Here is a 22,966-nt window from a genome sequence, read left to right on the forward strand (position 1 = left end):
ACTGTGTGCGAATCTGGATTCCATCTTCTTAGCATGTCAGTCTAGTTACTCCATCCTTTCATTCGCCTGTATTACCCTTAGAGAGAGAGAGTTAAAATTCCTGGTTTTCTCAGACTTGGCATGTTTGGTTAGTTGGAAGCCCTTTGTGTGCAAGGAGGGTAGGACACAAAAGGGCATATTAGGAAAGAGGGATAGACAGAGGTAATTGGTGAACCGTGCTTTTCACCTCTAACCATTTCTAAGCAGACTAAACAGCTCTGAGTCTGGGTGGTGCCTGGGACCATGAAGAGCCTGGTTCCTGAATATCCAACATGAGCTCTCAGAGGTGCCGCTTGGCTGAGAAGCTTTTGTCTTCCTGGGAAGTGATTCACAACCGTGGATCTTGTTTTAAAGGAGAATGCTGCCCTGCAATTGCATGTCCTTTTTATTGCACATTGTTGGAAAAGGGGAATCCCTGAAATGTTTAAAGTTTTACTATGACATTTTTTAAGGGCAGAGGCTGTACCTTACTCATTTGTGTTTTTTGCAGAGTCTGATACTGACCCTTGCATACAACAGGTTATTATTATTTGCTGAACAAATGAGGAGCATAGAAGGAAATCATCCTACATCAAAATTTGTGTATTATTCACTAACACACCAGAAATGTCCTTTGTCCTCTCTAGCCAATGGACATTATGGGCTGGTTATGCTAAGGCTGACTTATAGCCACTCATTCTGTTTCAGGAGAAACTCTGTCCATTAGTGTTAGCATAATCATTTGAACACTGGATTGCATTTACCTTTATTAAAAGTGACAGTAAATTGAGAAGCTGTTAACAGTGCTGAACTTTATCTCATTGTAAGGGGAGTGCTATCCAGTGCTACATCCCTAGTTCCTTTTAAAAATTTATTTTGAGACAGGGTCTTGGTTAAGTTGGTGAGGCTGGACTGAAATTTATCATCCTCTTGCCTTAACCTCCCCAGTTGATGGGATTACAGGCCTGCACCACTGTGAGGGGCTCTTTGTATGTTTGATTCCTTGGGTTGAAACTGGTCAGCTCTGGTCAACTGTGAAGGAAAAGAGCAAGATGTTTAGTTGAAAGTTGTGCCTAAAAGGTTTAAGTGTCTAGAGGCACAAATACAGAAAAGTTAGAAAATTATCTTCCACTTCCTTTAGAATATGCAAATGTAGTTATGTAGATATACATATACTTAGGTATGTATGTCGTGGGTACATATTTTTTGGTTTCTTTTTTCAGTTCATAAACGTTTCAGAAATATATTGTTTGGTAAGACAAATCAATAAGCACCGTTTGTGAAGATAAGAAATGTTTATTGTAAGGATCTTTAAACGATGTTTATTCAAGAGTAGAACAGTTTTCCAAATTGCACAAACAGCTTTTTATTGATGGTGTGACTGGGTCTATATCTAAACCGGGTTGGTGGAGACCACAGTGTAGTTAACACTCAGCTACCAACTGGGAGTGGCCCTGGAACAAGTCGTTGGAATGTTCTGGTTCAGAGTTACTCATCTGTACCAAGTGGATTGGTATCTGTCCAGGGTTCTCCGTCGCCCTCAGGCTCAAGTCCTAGGAGGGCCTCTGCCACTCACAAGTTCTCAAAGCTTTGAGCTTCAAAGGAACGGGGAGGGGAGATGAGGAGGTGCGCAGGGGAGCGTGTGATACAAGCATATCCAAGGTTCTTTTACAAAAATTGGAAACAGAGTATTGAGGTTGAAGCATTCACAACTTCTTGTTGAAAGTGATCATTTAAAAGGGGGAATAAAGAAATGGCAATTTACATTTTCATATTATCCAACGAAAAATAGTTGTAGTATTTTCCTCTTCATGCCAAATAAATTATTATTTTTTGGTGAAGACTTTTCCATAAAGGGGGATTAGTTTTTAAAAGTAGTTTTTACATGTTGGAAATCAGAGGCAATTTCCTGGATTACCGGAGTAAAAGAAAACTTTAAAAAAATCCCATCACCTATGCATTCTCTTTTGAATTGTGTTTCTATTGGAAGCTTGTTTGGCATCATTCCAGGGACGAGCAAAAGTAAATGCTTAATAACTAATTGTCCAATTGAGTGGCCCTTTCATTCCAGTTTATTTTCGAGTTGGAGACAGGAAATCCTCAAAAGCTAGGGCCTGTTTTCTGGGCCAGTGTGACCAGAGCTCCGGCCACAACAGCCTGTGAGCGCCCCTCCTTCCCGGGGTCGCCACGCCTGGGGCGGTCAGGTCGCCCGGACCCGCCCGGCCTGGCGTTACTCAGGTCTTGGTGGCGCAGGGCGGAGCCGCAGGTCGGCCGCCGCAGGTGGGGAGGGGCGGCCCGAGCGCGTCCGTGACACCCTTGGGGGGGGGGGGCGGGGGAGGCGCGGCGGCCACACCCCGCCCTGGGAAGAAACCGGCCAGGTGTGGCTTCGGCGCCGGGTGCCAGCGGGGAGGAGACTCGCTCCGCCGCCGACCAACACCAACACCCAGCCCCGACCCAGCTCCTCTGCGCCTTCGCCGCCCTCGGAGCCACAGCTCTTCCTCCCGCTCTCGCTTCGGGCCGGTCGCCGTCCCTGCTCTCGCTGCGGCCGTCGGGACGGTCCTGGTGGAGAGGAGCGTCCCCGCGACCCTCCTGCGCTCCCCCACCCGTTCCCCGGTTGTGCGCCTTCGCTCGGGCCCCTCCACCTTCTCCGAGCCGGCCCGCCTCGCCTATGCCTCGGCGCTGAGCCACTCTCCTGAGTGACCGCCGACATGAGTTGCAACGGGGGCTCCCACCCGCGGATCAACACCCTGGGCCGCATGACCCGAGCCGAGTCCGGCCCGGACCTGCGCTACGAGATGACCGGCGGCGGCGGCGGCGGCGGGGGCGGCGGCGGCGGCGGGGGCACCAGCACCAGCAGGATGTACTACTCGCGGCGCTACACGGTCAACGACCAGAACTCGGACGGCTACTGGTGGGTACCCGCCCCGAGCCAGAGCGCGGGGCTCGGGGTCCGGCTCCGGGGCGTCCACCTTGTAGCAAAACCCTAGGACTTTGGGACGGGGAGGGACACGTTCTCTAGTGGCCGATCAGGAAACCCAGGTTTGGAAGGAGAAAAATGTTTGCCCGAGGTCACATAAGCACTTGCTGGCCACTCTGGGAGCTGGACCCGAGCGTCCTGACACCCAGCGCTGCCTCTCTGATCCAGGTGTGTGTGAGCGCCCGGACAGGGGTGGCTCCCTTCCTACCGGATGGGACTGGTCCCATCTTTTACTCCCCGCAAGCCGGGGCTGGAGGCCAGAGGGGGCGTCATCCCCTACCCCGCCCTCACAGGCGAGGCGAGCGGACCAGTAGGGGCGCAGTGTGCGGCCCTCTCTCTGCGGTCCCCGGGTTGCCACCTACGTAGCCCGGCCAGGCTGCAGTTGCCTTTGTTCCCTCCAGCTGGTGGGAGGTCAGGGGAGGCGGGGCTGCGACTACGACACCCAACTTTAATTATAATCAAAAGTAAAACTGTAGAGAAGTGGGGGCCTCCGGGCGCTATCCGGTGGCCGCGATCGTTCCACCACCATCTGTACTGGCTTACCCCAAATTCCTGGTCACCTCAGAACCACGACAGTGGGGGTCCCGGGGCTGCTCCGCCACCCGCTGGCGTCTGTGCTGGCTGAGCGTCTTGGTGGAGCAGGGTCGGGTCCCAAGGAGGCCAGGCCTGGGATTCCCCTGTCCCCGCAAATGAAGCTTTTCTTCAGGGGCGACAGCTAGGCTGGCAACACTGCTGCGCTCCAGATAGGAGCTTTCCTGGGACGCGCTGGATCCCTCTGGGTGGCCACGGTGTAGCACCCGTGGCTCCGCGTCTGGGCCCTTTGTTTCCCCCTGGGGGAAAAAAAGTAGTTTTAGAAGAACTTCCCCAGCGCCTTGGTCGCAAAGCACGGGCTCAGGTTCTGCCCTTTGATCTGCACTGTGTGGTCTGGGAGCTGGGGGCGGCCCTGGCGGGGGTGGTGCTTCGCCTGAAGCGCCCTGGAGAGGCCCACTGGCAAGAAGGCTGTGCCTACTTGGCTTGATCGTCACGGAAGTAGACCCAGGAGGTCTTTGTTTTATGATAGGAAAGGTAATGAACAGGATTTTTTTTTTTTTTTTTTTTTTTTTACCCAGTTCTGGGAGTTGGACTCTGGATGCCCACGTGAGCCGTGAGAGTTTTGCGGCCCGCACCCTCCCCGCCCCCTGCCAGCTTTTCCCTCTTCGGGAAAGAGGCCTGAGTGCTTAGATCAGTGCCAGATTATTTACCCCGCGTTGAGGCCTTAGGGAGAGGAGGAGCAACCTCTATTTTGCAAGCAGATTTGAAAGCAGGCACTATACAAGTTGCAACCTGTTTTCTGCTTGGATTCCGCCCCCCCAGCATCCCGATATATGTATATTGGGTTTTTTTTTTCTTTTTTTCTCTTTTTGTTGTCTCAGTTTTGGAGTTCTTTTTTTTTTTTTTCTGAATAAAATGTTTTTGGGGATTTCCATTGAAAATGTGCCAAGCGATAGGAGGAATAAAAGCTTGGGCTTTTAAGTTCGTTAAAAAAATTCGCCAGAAATTTTATTTTTCTGTTTCGATCTTCCAGGATTTGGAAGGCACGGTCTTTTAAATGTGTGTATTACACACAGTTTAAATCCAAGTCAGAATATGAAAGGATTCTGATGAGCTCCTTTTAGATAGTTTATGAATCAAATGTTTATTTGGCCCCTACTAATATTCTTTTACTAACCTGGATTTCTTTTCTTTCCTTTCATTTCCTTCCTTTGTGTGTGTGTGTGTGTGTGTGTGTGTGTGTGTGTGTGTGGTTCTGTGATCTAACCCATGGGCCCACACGCGCCCAGGAACGTGCTGTGTCCTGTTACACCCTCAGCCCTCTTGTCTTTCAAATTGACAATGATCGGTACCCATTAATCGACTATTTTCCTCTCTTGACCTCTATTACACATTTTAGAGAAGTAAAATTTTAGTTAATTCATTCATTGGTTAATGAAGAACACGACGGTGATCATGTTTTATTAGGATTCCTCCCCGTTTTATTTGGGGAGGTTCAGTGTTTTTTCATTGGATAGTGTTTCTGCATTCTGTTTTTACAACTAAAAGCTTGTTTATAAACCTGTCAAGTGTTACATCCCGCTGGGAAGGAAAAACAGATCCAAGTGAAAAAATGACCTGACTCGGAGGAAGGGTATTTTTTTTCCCCCCCTGCGGGTGGGTGTGAGTCACGGCGCCGCGGGGCGTCCGACCCGGGGCTCCAGCTGTCCGTCATTCTTTCTGGGGACCCAGGTAATGGAGTTTCCCCCAAGCCTGTCGCGCGGCCTGGAGTGGTGCAGCTGAAGACCAAATAGCCCGTAAATGCTGACTTCTGCATTTTCAAATAATGGCGACTGGCTGGGGAGAGTCAGGCTGAGCACCGGTACCTGTTTTTCTGGTGGCGATCCAGTTCTGTGTGGAGGAATCGGTTCGCCCATGGCTTGGGCTTTGAAGCAGCCTCGAGGCCCCGTCCGCCCTAGAGGGCCGCTGCTCTCTGCTCAGTGAATGACGATGAAGAATTTAATAAGTAGTTTTCTACCAAAGATTTTTCCCCCTGTATAAGGTGTTTTCTTTTTTCATTCTTTTAGCATAAAACCTATGAGAACTACTGATTGCATTTAAACTCATTTATTTAAAAACTGATGGTTTATTGATTGAATTAGATTGCTGATTTTTCTTTTTTTATTCTTTCTTTTTCTTTTCTTTCTCCCTCCCTCCCTTCCTCCCTTCCTTTCTTCCTTTCTCCCTTTCACTGGGGATTGAACCCAGGGCCTCCCATATATACTTGGCAAGTGCTCTACTGCTGAGCTCCACCCCCAGATTTTTAAAATTTTATTTTGAGATAGAACTTCTTCTTAAATTGCTCAGGCTGGACTTGAACTTGTGATTCTCCAGCATTGGCTGCCTGAGTTGTTGGGACTATAGGCATGCCTCCCTCCTCATGCTGAGTTTAGATCCATGATTTTCCAAATAAGTGTGTTTAGCCCTTTCTTATATAAACTGATTTGAGTATGTGAAGAGGCCCAATCTTATTTTTCTCTTCAAACCCATTTTAAAACATCTCCCCTTTGTCTGTTCTTTCTACTGCTAACACTTGTCCATTTTAATGACAGTATTATATCTCTTTTACATTGTAATTTTCTCCTTCCCCCATCATGCACCTGTACTGTGTTATTTTAGATTGGAGTGGAATCTGCAACTATATTATTTAACTTCTTGTTTTCTAATTATTATTTCATTAAGGTTTAGCGAATGTTATATACTTGACAATATAAAAAGCAGAGCTTTGAAAATGTAAACTTTGGATTTTCTTGTATAAAATATTATATTAATACTGTTTTCAATTACAGCAGAATATCTCTGATCTTTTTCTTATAGTTAAAACAAAGCACTAATCTGTGGTGAAATTTGTCACCACCGTAAGCCAATCTCAGAGTTAGATCTTTTATCAAAGTATGGATTTTGTAGGAGGATTAAAAGCAGAACATAGTTATTAAGCTTCAGAAGTATGTGGTTATGTTAATGCTTACTTTTATCCAGATCTCACAATTTCAAAACGAAATAGGAGTTGGGGGTGTAGTTCAATGGTAAAACACTCACCTAGCATGGGACACCCTGGGTTCAATATCCAGCACCAAAACTTCTCACAAAAAAAAAAAACAACAACAAAACCAAAACACATGTGATCACTATTTGATATGTTTTTTAAAGTTTATTTTTACATTACCTGTTATAAGAAGCCTTTTTCTTTGCATGAGATAAACACCATTTACACTGAATTGCAGAAAAGGAAGGACCACTAGTGGTTACCTAGTGGGCAGAAATCCCACTTTTCTGTGGTAGGGATACAAGCTAAACACTTGCCTCAAGTCCTAGAGTTCTTTCCTGGCTGGGTGGGCAGGGTTGATACAAGAACCCAGGGCTCCTCACCTTGGTCCTCCCCAGCCTTTGCAGCTCAACTTTTAGACTGGACAGACCAGTAATTAAATGACTGCATCTCACATTGATTTCAACGTTGAATGTATTTTGCATTTATTCAAGTATTTACTGAACATCTGCTGCACACAAGTGTTAGGTGTCAAAGACTTGAACTCTGAAAGAAGTGTACTTCGAGACATATTATAAGTACAATAATACAGAAGGATAGGGCTGGGCGTGTAGCTCAGTGATAGAGTACTTGCTTAGCATGGGGGAGGCCCTGGATTCCATCCCCAGCACTGCAAAATAAAATAAAAATAAAACCCAACAAAGGCAAAGGGCTGGAGGGATGTAAATGATTTCAGAATCGTCGCAAGAAGACAGGATAACAGAGACAAAGTCTGTGAGGGGGCACATTATGAAGGAAATGGTATTGAATTGGTCTTTTGGTAAAGATGGGCAGGCAGAGAAGAGCATGGGAAAAGTCTGAGAAGCTGATAAAATGATCTCCTTTTTGAGCCTCCAGTTTAAAGTGAGGAAGCAGGAAGAAGACAGGAGGAGGGGTCTCCTGGATGCCATGAGAGGGATTTGGCTAGGCAGGGGGCAGCCACGAGGGTTCCACTGAGGCCAGTGGAAATCTCCATGGAGGGGGCAAGGAAATGTCCCCAGCGGTGCTTTCAGACTGCTCTGCAGCAGCACCGCGTAGGTGGCATGAAGTGGAGCGAGATGCCAGGAGGAGTCCCTGTGAGGAAGCCATTGCCCCAGTGAAGGAGGGAGGCAATGAAAGTCTGAGTGTGGGCTGTGGCTGTGGAGAGCAGGTGCTGGCCAGGTGGAGTGACCGCCAGCTTCAGCTAAGAGCTGCAGGTAGGAGTCTGAGAAAACAGGCTCAGAGCCTGGGTGACTCATAGAAGGAGTATCCTTGGTCTTTATTTTGGGAAATGATGGTAAAGGAAGATTCAGGTTAATTTAACAGGTAACATTCACACGGTGGTTAAATGTGGGTAAGTTGTGTATTTTATAAAAATCAGATCAGTGCATTATGTACACAATCTCAAGCCTCACAACAAATCTCAGTCTACAGATGGGAAACTGAGGCTAAAACAGTTAAAGATCACACTGTTAGTAAGTGATGAGCTGGGTTTGAATCCAGGATACCACAGGCCCCAAGAAACAATCCAGCCTTTGTTGTTAGAATCCACTTTTTCTACTTATAAACTCTTTTCTAGCTAATTGGAGTTTTTGCTTCTTTTTAATTGGTTGCAATCCTGTGAAATATTTATTTCATAACCATTTTTTCCTATTAATACTCTTGTAGAGTTCCATCTGCTTAGAAAAAACACTCAAGATGATTCTGCATTAAGCAGACTAATTGTTTATTCTGTATTAAGCCATCTAATTGTTATTTAATGGAACAAAAAAAAAGCTTTCAACACTAGTTAATTTTTTTTCTCTAAATATGGGCATGATTTCATTGTTCAGGAGACTGAATTGCCTTGGGAAGAAAAGAATCTGCTGATGTCTCTGATACCTCAATGCTGACTTCTTAGGGTGGAGCAAAGGAGGGCTTGGGTGTGACTGGGGGAGTCTAACTTGACTCTCAGCTAACCAGTCTTTCCAGATGGGGAGGTTCTAGAAAGTTTTAGAAAGAGAGCTTCAGTCTGGAAGCCTTGCTGTTCACAATTCTGCTCCTCCATTGGCTTTTCTCCTTCTGCCTCCTCCTGGGCTGGTCCTGGCTCTTGAAAAAACAGTCAGATGTTGAAGCCGAAGCCCCACATCCTAAAGACCCACACCATTTGCAATTCATTCTAAGTAGTGTTCTTTAAAATACAAATGCATCCAGTAAGTTACACCTCACCACAAACACTTGAGACAGGAAGAGTCTATTGTCCTTCCAAATCTCATGAATGTGGAATCTATATGTCTTGAAAATGGGGATTCTTTAGTGAAAAGCCACAGCAAACATATTTAATAAGGTTTTTCTCGGAATTAAAAATGTTGACACACAAACATAACATTCCTTGTTTTATCTGGCCCCTGGGAGGAAAAAGGAGTTGGCTTCTTCAGGGATTACCGACAATTTGTAAAGAGTTTTTCAGGATTCTGTCAAATAAATGTAAATTTTTGCATAGGGAAGTAATTCAAAATAGAAATCTCTATTTTGACATTGAATTTGTAAGAACCAAAATCTTCTTAGTAAATTAAATAAGGGCATCTTTCTCCGAATTTTTTTGTCCCTTTACTAAGTCTCTTTCAGGCTGTTAAAATGGATTAATCTTGTTGAGTTTTCTGTTACCTGTGAGTCTTGTAGGTCACCTAAGAACTGGAAATGTTTCACACATAATACCTAATTTATTTCTTCTTTCTCCTCGTGCCCATTTATTTTAGCTGCTACATAAAAACATAAAAACTTGTGCCTATTTCTGGGGAGCCATGTTTCTCTGCATGTACACACACTTCCTTTTGCCCTATACCCAATTTTCTGCATAATGTTCTTAAATTTATAGACGAAGACAAAAATACAAAAAGGATTTTTCATGACCATGTCAACAACCGGTTATGAAGAGAAGAATTAGCTTCTGCAACACCTTGGGGACATCCTGACCCCTCTTAAGCCTTACTTCTACACCAGGAGGGGGGTGTTCCTACCTGCACAGCTGCAGAAACTCCAGCCAGCACCCTGGGTGCATGTCACTCTGACTTGCTCTGAGTCACAGGCTGTATGTGACTGTATGGGACAGCAGCTGAGAGGCGCTGAGCTGGGACTGGGCTCCAACTGGGATGGACCTGAGTGTCTTTATGAAGGTGATGTGATTGACTTGCGCTCCCCCCACTCTCCATCTCAGTACAATCCATTTGATGCACAGTGTAAAAATAAAGAGAGAGCCACTCAGAAAAGAAGTGGAACTTGTGTTGGAGAACTGCCTCCGGGCTGGGGACAGCATAAAGGACCAGAGCAGGCCCTCTTTCTAAAGTCTGGAGGAAGGAAACCTCCTTTTTCGCTCGCTGGCTGAGTTGGGAATGGGCTCCTTGGGATAGATGGTTTGCTTGTGCTCTGCTCTACTTAGCCAAACAAACATGCATTGAGGCCTTCTGTGTGCAAACCCTGTGTTGTTAGGTGCACGTGGGAGTGGAAGATGACTAAGGTATGGGACTTTGCTCTCCCGGAGTGGGACAGCCAGGTGTGTAAACAGGTAAAGCCCAAGTGGGAGCAGAGGTGCCAGGGGGTGAGTTCCACCCAGCAGGCAGCATTTGATCTGTAACTCCAGAGGGATGGATTAGGGACATTTCAGGGGATGCCTCCGTGTTTAGTAAGTCTTGGGGGCATAAGGTATCAGCCTCAAATGAAAAAGTAAAATTATCTATCTTTTCCTTTTACTTAAGATCCTTAAGAGAAACTCAAACAGTATAGAATGTGGAAAAATGCTTTGATAATGAATGATAAAGAGCTAAACAAATAGGTCTTTTTTAAAAAAATTTTTTTTTAGTTGTAGGTGGACACAATACTTTATTTATTTATGTTTTATATGGTGCTGAGGATCAAACCCAGTGCCTCATACATGAGAGGCAAGTGCTCTGACACTGAGCCACAATCCCAGCCCCAAATTAAGTCTTAAGATATTAATGCAATATATAATTCTAATTTTCAATACACATTTACTAATCCATTATTCCATGAACCTGAATACAGAAAGACATGACTTTTATTTCAGGAATATATATATATATATATATATATATATATATATATATATATATAATTGTGTGTTGAATGAAATGAACGAGGAGAGGAGGAGAGAGATGGAAAGAGGAAGAAAGAAAAAATGTAATTCAATGGGAGAGAAAATATATACACAAAAAGAAGTTTAGTCAAATGCATGAATGTCTAATGAGCAGTTAAAATGACTATAGAATCGTTTTCGTAAAACAGGGAGCAATCATTTAAAAATATTTTAACTTTGTAATATTACTTGCACCTTTTCAAAATATTTGTTTTATATTTTCTTTCTAGAATATTCTGGCAATAAGTGTTAGACTAATGCTCCAAGACAGCTAATTTTGCATTCTTACTTTTTAAGGAAAAGAAAGAATGTCATTTGACCATGGTAAGGCAAAACATAGCTCTATGTTATTTCTAACGTCTTTGTATGGACTGTTTCGGGATTACACTCCAGACTGTGTTTTCCTTTAATCCACTGACAAAGGGATCCTTATAAAAACGTTTGGAACCATTACTTGTTTAAACAAGTTTTAGAATGATCTTTAAAAAAGAAAAGTCTGTAGCCTTATGGGGTGTTTGCCCACCTGTAATCCCAGTGACTGAGGTGGAGGATCGAAAGTTAGAAGCCAGTCTTAGCAATTTAGTGAGGAATTAAGCAATTTAGCAAGATCCTGTCTCAAAATAAAAACTGAAAAAGAGCCGGGATGTAGCTCAGTGGTAAGACTCCCCACCACTCTGTTTTAATACTGCATTCAACTCCGAGTGCCAAAAAAAAAAAGTGTGTGCAGGCTGCTGCTTTGTAGTGTGAATCATTTGTCTTTGTGAGTTTAAAGATTAAAGCAATTTCCAAAGAGTCAAAAGTTTGAAGGACGAATTTGCTTCTTTCAAGGACAGCTGTCAACAGTCTTTTAATTGATTTGACTCAAATCCGTTTACTTATTTTTTTCAAAAGAAACATATGATGTCTTCCATCTGAAATGGGATTTAAAAATGAAAGCTAGAGGTTTCTTAATCCGATTCCTAACATGGTTTATAATACCATCCCCTTTTCTGTCCCCCCCTCCCCTGTATGCCAATGTTTAAACTTTTTTGAGGCTAGGGATTTTAAAAATCCTTATTTGCTTGTTAAATAAAACTGTTGTTAAATAGTTATTTAAAAACTATTTCTTCATACATGATAAAATTTTGCATTTTCCCAAAGTACTTTACATGAGTTGAAGAAGAGAACTCAGTTACTACTGATCATAACACAGACTTTTTAATATTACTTTCATTAAGAATGAGTTGGATGGTTGCCTAAAATGGACTTAAAGAGTGAGTGAGCCAAAGAAACCTTAGATATCATGTAGCCCAAGAGATGAGAAAACCACAGCCTAGAAAATTTCCAGATTAAGCCAGCTACGGTGGCACACACCTGTAATCCCAGCAGCTCAGGAAGCCGAGGCAGGAGGATGACAAGTTTGAGGCCAGCCTCAGAAATTTAGTGAGGCCCTAAGCAATTTAGTGAGACCCTGTATCAAAACAGAAAAATTTAAAAAAGGCTGGGGGTGTGACTCAGTGGCAAAATGCACCTAGGTTCAATCTCCAGCACTACCCCCCAATTTTTTTCTGAGGTTAAAAAGAAATCAAAAATTGTATGTTCAATAAAAACATGATCTGATTTACAGAGGTTTGTTTTGTTTTATTTTGGGGCACTAGGGATTGAGCCCAGGGTCTTCACCACTGAGCTTCACCCCCAATCTTTTTTTTTGTTTTGAGGCAGGGTCTTGCCAAATTGTTGAGACTGGCTTTGAACTGCCTCAACCTCTCTGGGGTTACAGGTGTGCTCCACCATACCCAGGAGCAAAGTTTTAAATCACACACAACTTAAAAAGAAACATAAATAATTACACACTTTTTCTGAAGCAAGCTCCTGGCTGTCCAGTACAAGAGTCCGTGGCTGTACACATGGTGGGTGAATATCTGACATTGGACTGACCCGATGGATCAAAATCCCTTTCTGCCTACAGTTCCTTCTTGATTTAAGCACAGCCAGTTTGGTGTGGATTCTTCATTGAAGGAAGACAAGTAAACTGAAGGTCAAGGAGAATTCTCTTTTCCCCAGTCACTAAATTTTGTTTGGCCTGAGTCTCTTTGGTGATGGACGGAGCCAATCAACCAAGCACACACCTGGTTCCCTTTCTCTCCTTCCTCTGTTTTTGAAGGGTTTCTTGGCTACACCTCAGGTAGAAATGGGATACTGACCAAAGAAAGACAAGAGTAAGCAAACCTTCCTTTAGGATCAGAGGCAGTCTGGAGAAATTGCATTTCACAACCCCCCCACCCCAACCATGGATTTATTTTCTGTGGTTTTGGTACCCATGGCCAACTACAGTCCAAAAATATTAAATAGGCAACTCTAGGAAAAAAACAAATCTTAAATTCCACTTAGTATACATATTGTTGTAATTGTTCTATTATTGTTCATTCTCTTACCACACCTAATATTTAAATCAAACTTTATCATAGGTACCTGTGAATAGGAAAAAACATAGTATATTTAAGGTTCATTACTAGGCAAGATTTCAGGCATCCTCTGGGGATCTTAGAACATATCTGTTTGCACAAGGGGGACTACTATAAAAGGTGAAATTTGATTAATGAGATTATACTTTCCTATAAACAAATAACAGTGTCAAAGACTTTTACTTTCATCATCCCAACACATTAGCTTTTCATTTTATTGACCCACTAAAGAAATCTGATTTCATGCTGGGGTTGTGGCAGAGCGCTTGCTTACCTAGCCTGTGTGAGGCACTGGGTTCCATCCTTAGCACCACATATAAATAAATGAATAAAATAAAGGTCCATCAATGTCTAAATAAAATATTAAAACTAAAAAAAGAAATCTGATTTCTGTGCATTCCTCTTTTTCCATATAATGGAACATAATGTTCAGTAAGCAATAATGTGTTTACTGAAATGCAAAGTGAAACACCTAAAGGTTTTAGTGTCAAGGGCATTATGTAGTGAACATATGCAAGTCTTTGGGTGAAGCATGGATTTTTGAGTAGCATCCACAGCCTATGAAGTGAGGATAGGAGTCTTGTCTTTAAGGAGTTGCCCACCGTTTTTGTTTGTTTGTTCTTTTAAGATACACATGACAGGAGAGTCTATTTTGGCATAATATACATACATGCCTACCCTCCTTTAGAAATAGGAAATGTCTTGTAAAACTTGGAGGAGGGAATTAAAAAACAAATACATAATAGAGGAAGCCTTCCTGTTTTAACCCAGCTTTTAATGGCTTTTGCTCCCCTTTTGTTGGAAGCAACTCACGTCTCAGTGTCTTGAAATGAAGTCCCCTAGTACCTGGGGAAAAACAAGTGGGTGAGTTTATGTTTTGTTGTCAAATAAGTTTAGTCTCATAGATTCCTTTAAAACTTATACGGACACTCTGGATAAATTTATTCACAATGTAGTTTGACCTCTGCTTGTGTGTGTATGTGTGTGTGTGTGTGTGTGTGTGTGTGTGTGTGTGTTTTGGTGCTGGGATGGGGAGTGGAGTGGGAGGGGATGCATTTACCACTAGGCTATACCCCAAGCCTTTTTTTTTTTTTTTTAAGCATTTTTATTTTGGAGTAGTTTTATATTTACAGAAAAGTTGCCAAGATAGTACAAAGTTCTTGTATACGCCTTACCCAGCTTCCTTAATCATCTTCTGACAGCTTAGTCCATGAGTTTTTACAGTGGCACACCTTATTATATGTCGCAGAAACTCTGGCTTTCATTTTATAGGCTTGAATGGGAATCACCCTCAGAACCAAGTTGCTGAACAGAATTTCCAAATGTTTCAAAAGAAGCGTGCACTGATCCCTGCTTGGGAGCAGATGTAATTACACAGGAGCATTCTAATTCCTTACTGGGGTTCTGCGTGAGTTTTCTGTATCTTTTTAAGTTCTTTCCTGGGTCTCTTGAGTTTCTTTCCTCTATTTTCTAACAGGTACATTTGGGAAGGTGTCCTAACGCCGCTGGAATTTCTTGCAAGTTAAGACAACAGATACGGTTTTGTCTTGTGTCTTAACATTACCAAAAAATATGCCAGGTTTCCTGTGCGAGCTCTGAGTGGAAGAAAGACGGGTTGCATTCATGGAGGAGGAGTGGGGAGGCCGTCTGGTTTTGATAGGTTGGACATCTCAGCAGCACGTTGTCTGGGCCTGCCTGGAAGAGCCGGGATCATCATTTGGGAGCGGTTCCCAGGGAGGCCTGGGCTCCGCACCCACATTCAGCCAGTGCTGACTTGTTGGAGAGCCTTGCTTGCAGGGAGGGACCCCAAATCAGTGGCAGGAAAAGAAAGAAAGTGCTTCCCTGTGGTGGGTGATGCAGAGTGAGGAATCCTGGGAGAGTTCTCGAACTTTTGTGATCCTATCTGTGAATAACACAGCCATTGTTTTCCAATTTTTTTTTTTTTTTTTTTTTTTGGTGGTGCTGGGTGGAACCCAGGGCTTCATGCCTATGAGGCAAGTGCTCTAACACTAAGCTACACCCTACAGCCCAAACTATTTTTTTTTTTTTAAACAGTGAAATACTTTCTTTAAAACATGCAGGGACACAGACACACACACACACAGGGGAAAGTCCAATTTGTCAGAAAGACGTCAAACAAAAGCAGGTGCAAACTGGCCCTGATGGCCAAAGCCCTCTGAGGAACACAACTTGTCTCGTAGCACATTTGTGAACCCTTTTCATGAACATCAAACAATAATTTGACAGGCTTTAAATCTCTCATTCTTGTTCTATTTTGCAGTGCTGGGGGTCCAACCCAGGGGCTCACACATGCTAAATATCTTGACACTAAACAGTAGTAAGCAGTGGTACGGCATGATGGATCTTGGCAAATTAAAAAGTGACACTCTTGGTCTGGGGTTGTAGCTCAGTGGCAGAGCATTTGCTTAGCACATGTGAGTCTCTGGGTTTGATCCTCAGTACCACATAAAAATAAACAAATTAAATAGACTTTTTTTTCCAAGCACAACCTGCTTTTAAAATAAAAAGTAAGCCTCTTTTGTTACACCTTGCTCTCTAATGGATTCATTTACGTTGTGGAGCAAATTAAATTCCTCTGGTCTATTTCTTTAAAGTATGGGCAATGTATAACTTTTTTTTTCTCTTGCCAACATCTCCATTGTTCGAAGGTTTCTGCTACTTGTCTTCCAGAACTGTACCTCATTTGCATGTACATTGAAGGAACCTCATTGTTGAGAAAAGTATTGATCCATCTTGCAAGGAGAAGGGTCATTAAAAATATTTAAAATTTCCACCATTTCCTTAAACCATGATTTCTTTACCATTATTGTCTTTTACTGTGGTGGCCGAAGGTACTTTTGTAAAATTAGCTTTTCTCTCATTTCCTACTTTTTCCTTTGGCCAGACTTGCTGGTGACATCTTCATGCTTAGTATCCGATGCTGTGAGGTCTTCCTGCAGAGGGACTCATGGTATTGGGGACATGGCATTATCAACTGCTGTGGGCCGAATTGGGAAGGGTGATAAATAGATGGAAATAGCTCTCTGTCATGACAAAAGAGATGTGTTTTTACATTTCAAAGGAATTCTCTGGATGGAACCATAGACCTGGGAGAAAAAGTGCCATGAAGGACATTATTGGCTAAGTTGTGAAAGTCGAAAAGTTTTCTAGATTAAACACTAGTATTATATCCATTCAAATTTCCCTGATTTTAACAATTATTTTGTGATTTGATAAGTGAATTTCCTTATTCTTAGGAAACACATGCAGAAATATTTGAGGGTAAAAAGACATGATTATTCTCAAGTGATTCATGAAAAAAAATATATATATACACACATATATATCCATAAATAAGTGAATCCACATGTGCAGACAGGGGAGAAGGAAGTACAGCAAAATGTCAGTAATCGGGGCGTCTGGGTGAAGACTCTCACGGAGTGTTTTTGTCTTGCGTTGGCAACTTCTCTGAACATTTCGAATTATTTCAAAATGGCAAAGAAGCTATTTCACGTCCGATTTCTTTGTGTTTGCCTCCTCAGTCAAACCGGCACCATGTCCAGGCACCAGAACCAGAACACCATCCAGGAGCTCCTGCAGAACTGCTCCGACTGTCTGATGCGGGCCGAGCTGATTGTGCAGCCGGTAAGCCTCCCCGTTCCCCCGCTTGCCTCACCCACCTGCAGCTGGGCCCCGTGGGCTGTGGCTCTCCAGGTCCTCTCCGGCACATCCCCATTCTCTGACCTGTTTTCCCTGCTGCACAGTTAGAAGTGGTCTTTTCCAGAACGGGCCATCCAGAGAGGGCCATCATCTTGGTCTGTTTTCTGTTGCTAATAACACCATGCCCCAGACTGGGGTACATTATTTAAAAAAAAAAAAAAAGAGGTTTATTTTGACTCCTAGTTCTGGTCCAAGGTCAAGGGTCACTTGTAGTGTTGATCCCCGGGATAGTGTGGGGCATCACATGGAAGAGACAGAGAGCCTGCAAACTGGCTTTTAGAACAGACCCACTCTGAAGATAATCCATCAAACTATTAATCCATGAATCACATGAATAGATTAATGACCTCTTAAAGTTCCACCTCTTAATATTTCATCCTAGGGACTGAACCTCGGCAGATGTTGACATGACCCGTGGCCACCTTTTTGGAACCGCAGCATCCTTATTGCTATTTATGTGACTTTGTGATCTTTTCTCTTTCTAGCAATGGAACCTGTGGTGTTTCTATCACTGGATTGGGATGGATTGTCCTGGGCACCATCAAATTAATAAAATGGCTTTTGTGAGGGAAAGTGACCATACTAGGAGGATAATTCTGTTTGAGAAGCATAAAAAATATATATATATAAAAATAAACAATTGAAATTTGAGGGAAAAGGGTGGCATTTGTGAGAATCTGGAGCTCCTATGATGAATGAGATCTCTTAACTCTCTTCCAATTGGGGTTAAAAATCAAGAGTTCTGTGATATATACAGATTTCATTTTAAAATATCTTAGCACTCATATTTGCTCCAGGTTTCTGTAGAAACAACTAGAGAAGGATGGGGAAATAACCACCATTTCTTCCTTTTTCTGAAAGATTCTTTGCAACAAAATAATCAGGTTCCAGTCTCCCCCAAGCCGACATTAATGTGGGGGTTATATCTGAAGTCGACCTAATCACAGGGTTACCTCTGTTAAATAGTCTATATTTGAACCGATTTAAAACAAGCAAATGTATGGCTTCTTCTGTTTGAAGAGTATCTCACTGTTCTGATTTCCTAGTTTAGATATTTTGTGGATTCTTGTTCTGGTTTATTTTATCCCATTAAGAAAATATCTTTACAACTGAACACAGTGGCACATGCCTGTAATCCCAGCAACTCAGGAGGCTGAGGCGGGAGGATCACACGTTTGAGGACAGCCTCAGCAATTTAACCAGGCCCTAAGTAACTTAGTGAGACCCTATCTCAAAATTTAAAAGAGCCAGTGATTACCGGGGCACAGTGGCACATGCCTGTAATCCCAGCAGCTCGGGCAGCTGAGATAGGAGGATCATGAATTCAAAGCCAGTTTCAGCAGCAGTGAGACGCTAAGCAACTCAGTGAGACCCTGTCTCTACATAAAATACAAAATAGGGGCTGGGAATGTGACTCAGTGGTCAAGTGCCCCTGAGTTCAATCCCAGTACAAAAAAAAAAAAAGAAAATAATCATTGCTTAGTCCATGCAAAAATATATTTGAGGGTCAGCAAGCCAGCTTGGTTCTGGTTCTGGTTGTTTCAGGCCTCTGATTTGAAACAGACTTCTCTCAATGTTCCCAGTGCCCGGATTCCTTCACACAAAGCTAAACAGGAGAGGGGTCAGTGACAACAAGGAACATACCCACCCCAGCCCTGGACTCAGTAGTGACCGTGGTTACATTTCCCATGTAGTTCTAGAAATTTACATGGATCACGTCCCACTTTATTTCTACTTATGTGCTTTGAAGTGCAATAAAAACACAACCAGGAAACGGTATCGTATTTGCTAACATTGCTGCTTTAGAGAAATGAGGTTCATTTGGCTGAAGCCAAATGAAAGCAGCAAAAGTAAAATTCTATAGAGAAAGCTCCCATGTGGTCCTAAAGCAATGGGAAATTTTCTCTCTTAAAAAACAAACAACTTTTATTTTGAGATAGCTGTAGACTCACAAGAAGAACAAGACGTTATAGACTCACTTGCAAGAACATTGCAGAGCAGGGCTGGGGGTGTAGTTCAGTGGCAGAGCGTGTACCTAGGATGTGCCCAGGGTTCAATCCCCAGCATTGTAACAACAAGAACAAATAAATAATAGTACCAAGCAGCCTTGTTTGTCCCTCACCTGGCTCCTCCTGCCTCTGACATCTTACAGAACAGAAAAGCATCATCAAAACCAGGACGCAGATTGACCCAGTACAGTTAACCAGATAGAAGCTTTATTTTAAGATCTGAAAAAGTCTTGTTCCTATAAAAGTGCAAAAAAAGCTCATTTAATGTGTAAAAGGCCTTAGGTGGTGAAATAGTTACAGTGTTCTTACCACGGTGAAATCCCAGTAAATCAGAGTTCCATATAAATATGAAAGATCCACACTCAACACTGAAGCAAGGGGAAGATGAGTGTTCTGTAAATTTGCCTTTAAAATCCAAGTGCAAATGTAAAAGACAGCCCACAAATGTTAGTGGGCAGTTTACTTCCTTATCTCAAATTTGTAAGGTCATTTTCAGTTAATTTTTTTTTTTTGCATTTCCAGTGGGGTGCTTTATATTTCTTATATTTAATATAGAAGTTTTTGCTCTCCTTAATGCACAGGAATCCTTTCTTTGTAGTAACATGTGTTTTCCTTCCTGTGAATTCTCTCTTTTAGGAACTGAAATATGGAGACGGAATACAGCTGGCTCGAAGTAGGGAACTGGACGAGTGCTTTGCACAGGCCAATGATCAGATGGAGATCACTGACAGCTTGATCCGGGAGATGCGACAGATGGGCCAGCCCTGTGATGCTTATCAGAAAAGGTAATGTCCCCAGAGCACGGATCAGGAGGCTCGTGAGGAATGCTGCACACCCCGTTGTGCTCGGTCCATGACCCGTGTCTTCCTCTGGAGGAAGCAGACCCGTGCCGAGGGGAACTTGCCTTCCTTGGCCTTTCATACCTTCACGGTCTGCAATACACATGGACCAAACCACTGCCCTCTTCTGTGCAATCACAAAGCTGCCATGAGAAGAACTGAGCAGACCTGCCTAAGAGCGTGCGGCCATTCAAAAACTCTAGGTCTTATTTTGAAGCTCTGAGTTCATTAGGTGTCAACTGCATCTCTATCTAGAGGGCAGCAAAGCTCTCTGCCCAGCATCGGACTTTTTAGGAGTCTAATAAGAAGTCTGGTTTAGTGAATATGAAAGAGAGAGTCTTGGACTTGGACATGAAGCTGGGATATGTAGTCTGAACTTGCTCCCAAGCCACCTGGGGTCCAGGGTACTAGGAGAATCCCTGGGATAAAACACATGAGAAATCAAAAGGTGTTATACCGGGTTAGGCAAAGGCAGGGACACTTTCCAAGATGTTTTGGGCTTTAAGCATCTTCCTAGGACTTAACATATTTGATTTTTTTTTTTTTTAATTTTGGGATAGGTTTTCGCCAACTGCTGAGGGTAGCCTTGAATTTGCTACCCTCCTGCCCCAGTCTCCTAGGTTGCTGGGATGACAGGTGTGTGCCACCACACCTGGCTGGACTTGATATTTTTGTATGTGATCAAATTACATGTCATGTGATAAAGCAAAAAAAAAATATTCAAATTAAACATTGGTGGCTTCTACATGGACCCAAAGGAGATGCGGAGAAGGGGGTTTGTCCTGAATGTGTTTTCATAGGCTGTTTTCCTGTAGTGATATCGTTTCTATTCTTTCCTTTCAGGCTGCTGCAACTCCAGGAGCAAATGCGAGCCCTTTACAAAGCCATCAGTGTTCCTCGAGTGCGAAGGGCCAGCTCCAAGGGCGGAGGAGGATACACTTGTCAGAGTGGCTCCGGGTGGGATGAGTTCACCAAGCGTCTCACCGGCGAATGTTTGGGATGGATGAGACAACAAAGGGTGAGCAGCGCCCAGAGGGACAAGTGTTGGTCCTTAGACCCCGAAACCCGGGTATCTTAGTTGTGTAGAGAGCAGTGGGTGAGCCCCAGGGTTCTGGTCACCAAGGACTTCAGGTGGCAATGACCGCTTGTGTCTGCCTGCTAAATCACATCATTGTTCTACCAAGGTAACTGACCTCATCTATGTTGCAGATAGGTACTTAGAAAAAAAAGAAGAATATTGTGGTGGTTCATTTAAAATATTCACAAATTGGAAGTGCTGGGAACTGTCAAACTGGACGCTCTGGTTTGGGCTCCTCGGTGGCCTGCCTGGTGGTTTGGAAGTGTCAGTTGTCTGGTTGGGCAACCCTCACGTCATTGGTGTGGGAGTGAATTAAAATAGTGGCAGCAGAAGTATGTGTTGATCCTTTCCCTAGAACCGGGGGTTTCTCCAATGTCTGTTTCAATGCTAATTATTGTTTTGTTGTTTTATGTACTAATTATGCCCTATAATGAACAGGTGGCAGGGGAACTACGCCATAATCAGGGAGATGGGAATTTTATAATGAAAACCTACTCCCAGTGAACCATCTTTCTCCTGAGAAGGTGGATATGCTAGAATGATACCCTGTGGAGAGATTGTTACGCAACAGCCTTGTGGTTCTAAGAGCTTGGTGGGTTGTAGGACCATTTTAGCACTCATTCAAAAATTTCACAGCCACTTTTTTTTTTTGGACAGTAAGTCTCACTGTGTCTCTTCTGCCATGAGTAGCTGGGACCATAGCACACTCTGGTGCACCTGGCCTTTTAGAATTTGGGGGTTCTGTTCTTTCCCTTCATTCACTCATTCATTCAGTTAACCTTGTCTCCTATTTTTCATAAAGGCTGTTAGTATTAGAGAAGGCTATGGTATACAGAGAGGAAAACACTAGGAATAACCTCAGAAACTTTAAATATAAACCTCTTGGCATGTTTTCAAAATCCCATCAAATCTTTGGATGTCCATTTCCTGAGGATTTTATCTGTACTCACTGTGCCAGAAAGGGAGGTCTCTAAACTTCTGAGCCATAGTCCTGAAGATGAAAATTATTGAAGAAAATAAGGTGCACCCACATTGCCCAATTGTTGCCATGTGAGGGCTGTAGTAAATTTTTTGCTTCGCTGGGGGTGGGGTGGTGGTGCTCCAGCCCCAGTGACAGGAAGAGCTGATGGGGTTTGAACCACACCGTAAGGATCCTTAATGGGAGGCAAAACAGCCTTTGAACCAAATTAATTATGAAGCCTCATACAGCCGAATGTCTTCCAAGTCGGTAATGACAGCTGTATAAAACGACAGCTCATACTCTGCCCTTTTCTGATCTCGGGCTGGGTGCTGCTTTGGAAGAATACTTTGTAGCAATGGCTCCACATCTTTAAATGTCAGAAAGGGCATCGTCACAGGGACTCAGTTTTATGTCATTGTCTGAGTCAGTGATGAGCGATGCTTTCAGATCCAGCAGGTGGTTCTCATAGCTCCCTACAAACCAAAAGCTGTTTGATCTCTCACCTGCAGGTTCACCCTGGGATTCCCTCTGGCCCTTTGCCCCCCCATTCCTTCTTCCCCCTTGCATAGTCTGCATTCCTCATTCCTCCAGGGAGATCTAGCTGCAGGCTCTGCTGATAAGGGAGCCTCTTCCCTAGCAGCGCACACCTCCTGGCCAGGTTTGTGTGGCTTCCGGAGACTTGGGTTTCTGCTGATGGATGAGCCAGATAGGATACACCTGGTCTGTAGAGACCAGTGTGAGCGGGTGCCCGGTCACCTCCCTATCTCCCCAGCACACGCACCTGCTTCTTCTGTTGAACAAGCCAGGACAGCCATGGGAGACAAGGGTCAGAGTCCCCTGGGAAGGGAACCTTCCGTGATCTGGCTCTGAAATGGCTCCCCTTTCTGACCCTTTGCCAAGTGCCCTAGAACATGGATGTGGCTTAAGAACAATCTGCATTGTGTTCCTGCTGACATGCCAGCCTGGAATGTTGGCCCCAGGCATGCCCGGGAGATGGTACAGGTGATTCGGAAATTTACATGTACTCATGCAAAAGAAGGATGAAATAATAGACTTGCCCCAGAACAAAATTTGTGGAACTATGCGTTTGATTTTTTTTCTTCTGTGCAGCCTTCTTAGATTTGAGATCCAAATAATAAATCTAGCTAGATTTAATTTTGTAAAGAGCTAACGTAAGTCCACAATCTTAACGTTGCCAACATTAATTGAAATGA

The 22,966-nt window shown here is 43.5% G+C and overlaps 1 protein-coding gene across 3 annotated transcripts in view; it reads left to right on the forward strand.

Annotated features, from left to right (window-relative positions):
* The first annotated feature begins 2,711 nt into the window (after positions 1-2,711).
* The window catches only part of Dsp (desmoplakin), a 46,710-nt gene continuing 26,455 nt past the window's right edge, over positions 2,712-22,966 (forward strand). For 2 of the 3 annotated variants that reach the window (XM_026384625.2, XM_026384626.2), the window contains exons 1-4: positions 2,727-2,929; positions 16,688-16,790; positions 19,511-19,659; positions 20,557-20,731. In XM_026384625.2, coding sequence (XP_026240410.2) covers positions 2,727-2,929; positions 16,688-16,790; positions 19,511-19,659; positions 20,557-20,731 — 630 coding nt within the window. Of the gene's footprint in view, positions 2,930-16,687; positions 16,791-19,510; positions 19,660-20,556; positions 20,732-22,966 lie in introns of all 3 variants that reach the window. The other variant, XM_026384627.2, reaches the window with a different exon arrangement.

The sequence above is a fragment of the Urocitellus parryii genome, chromosome 8 (assembly GCF_045843805.1).
Source record: "Urocitellus parryii isolate mUroPar1 chromosome 8, mUroPar1.hap1, whole genome shotgun sequence".
Taxonomy (NCBI): Eukaryota; Metazoa; Chordata; class Mammalia; order Rodentia; family Sciuridae; genus Urocitellus; species Urocitellus parryii.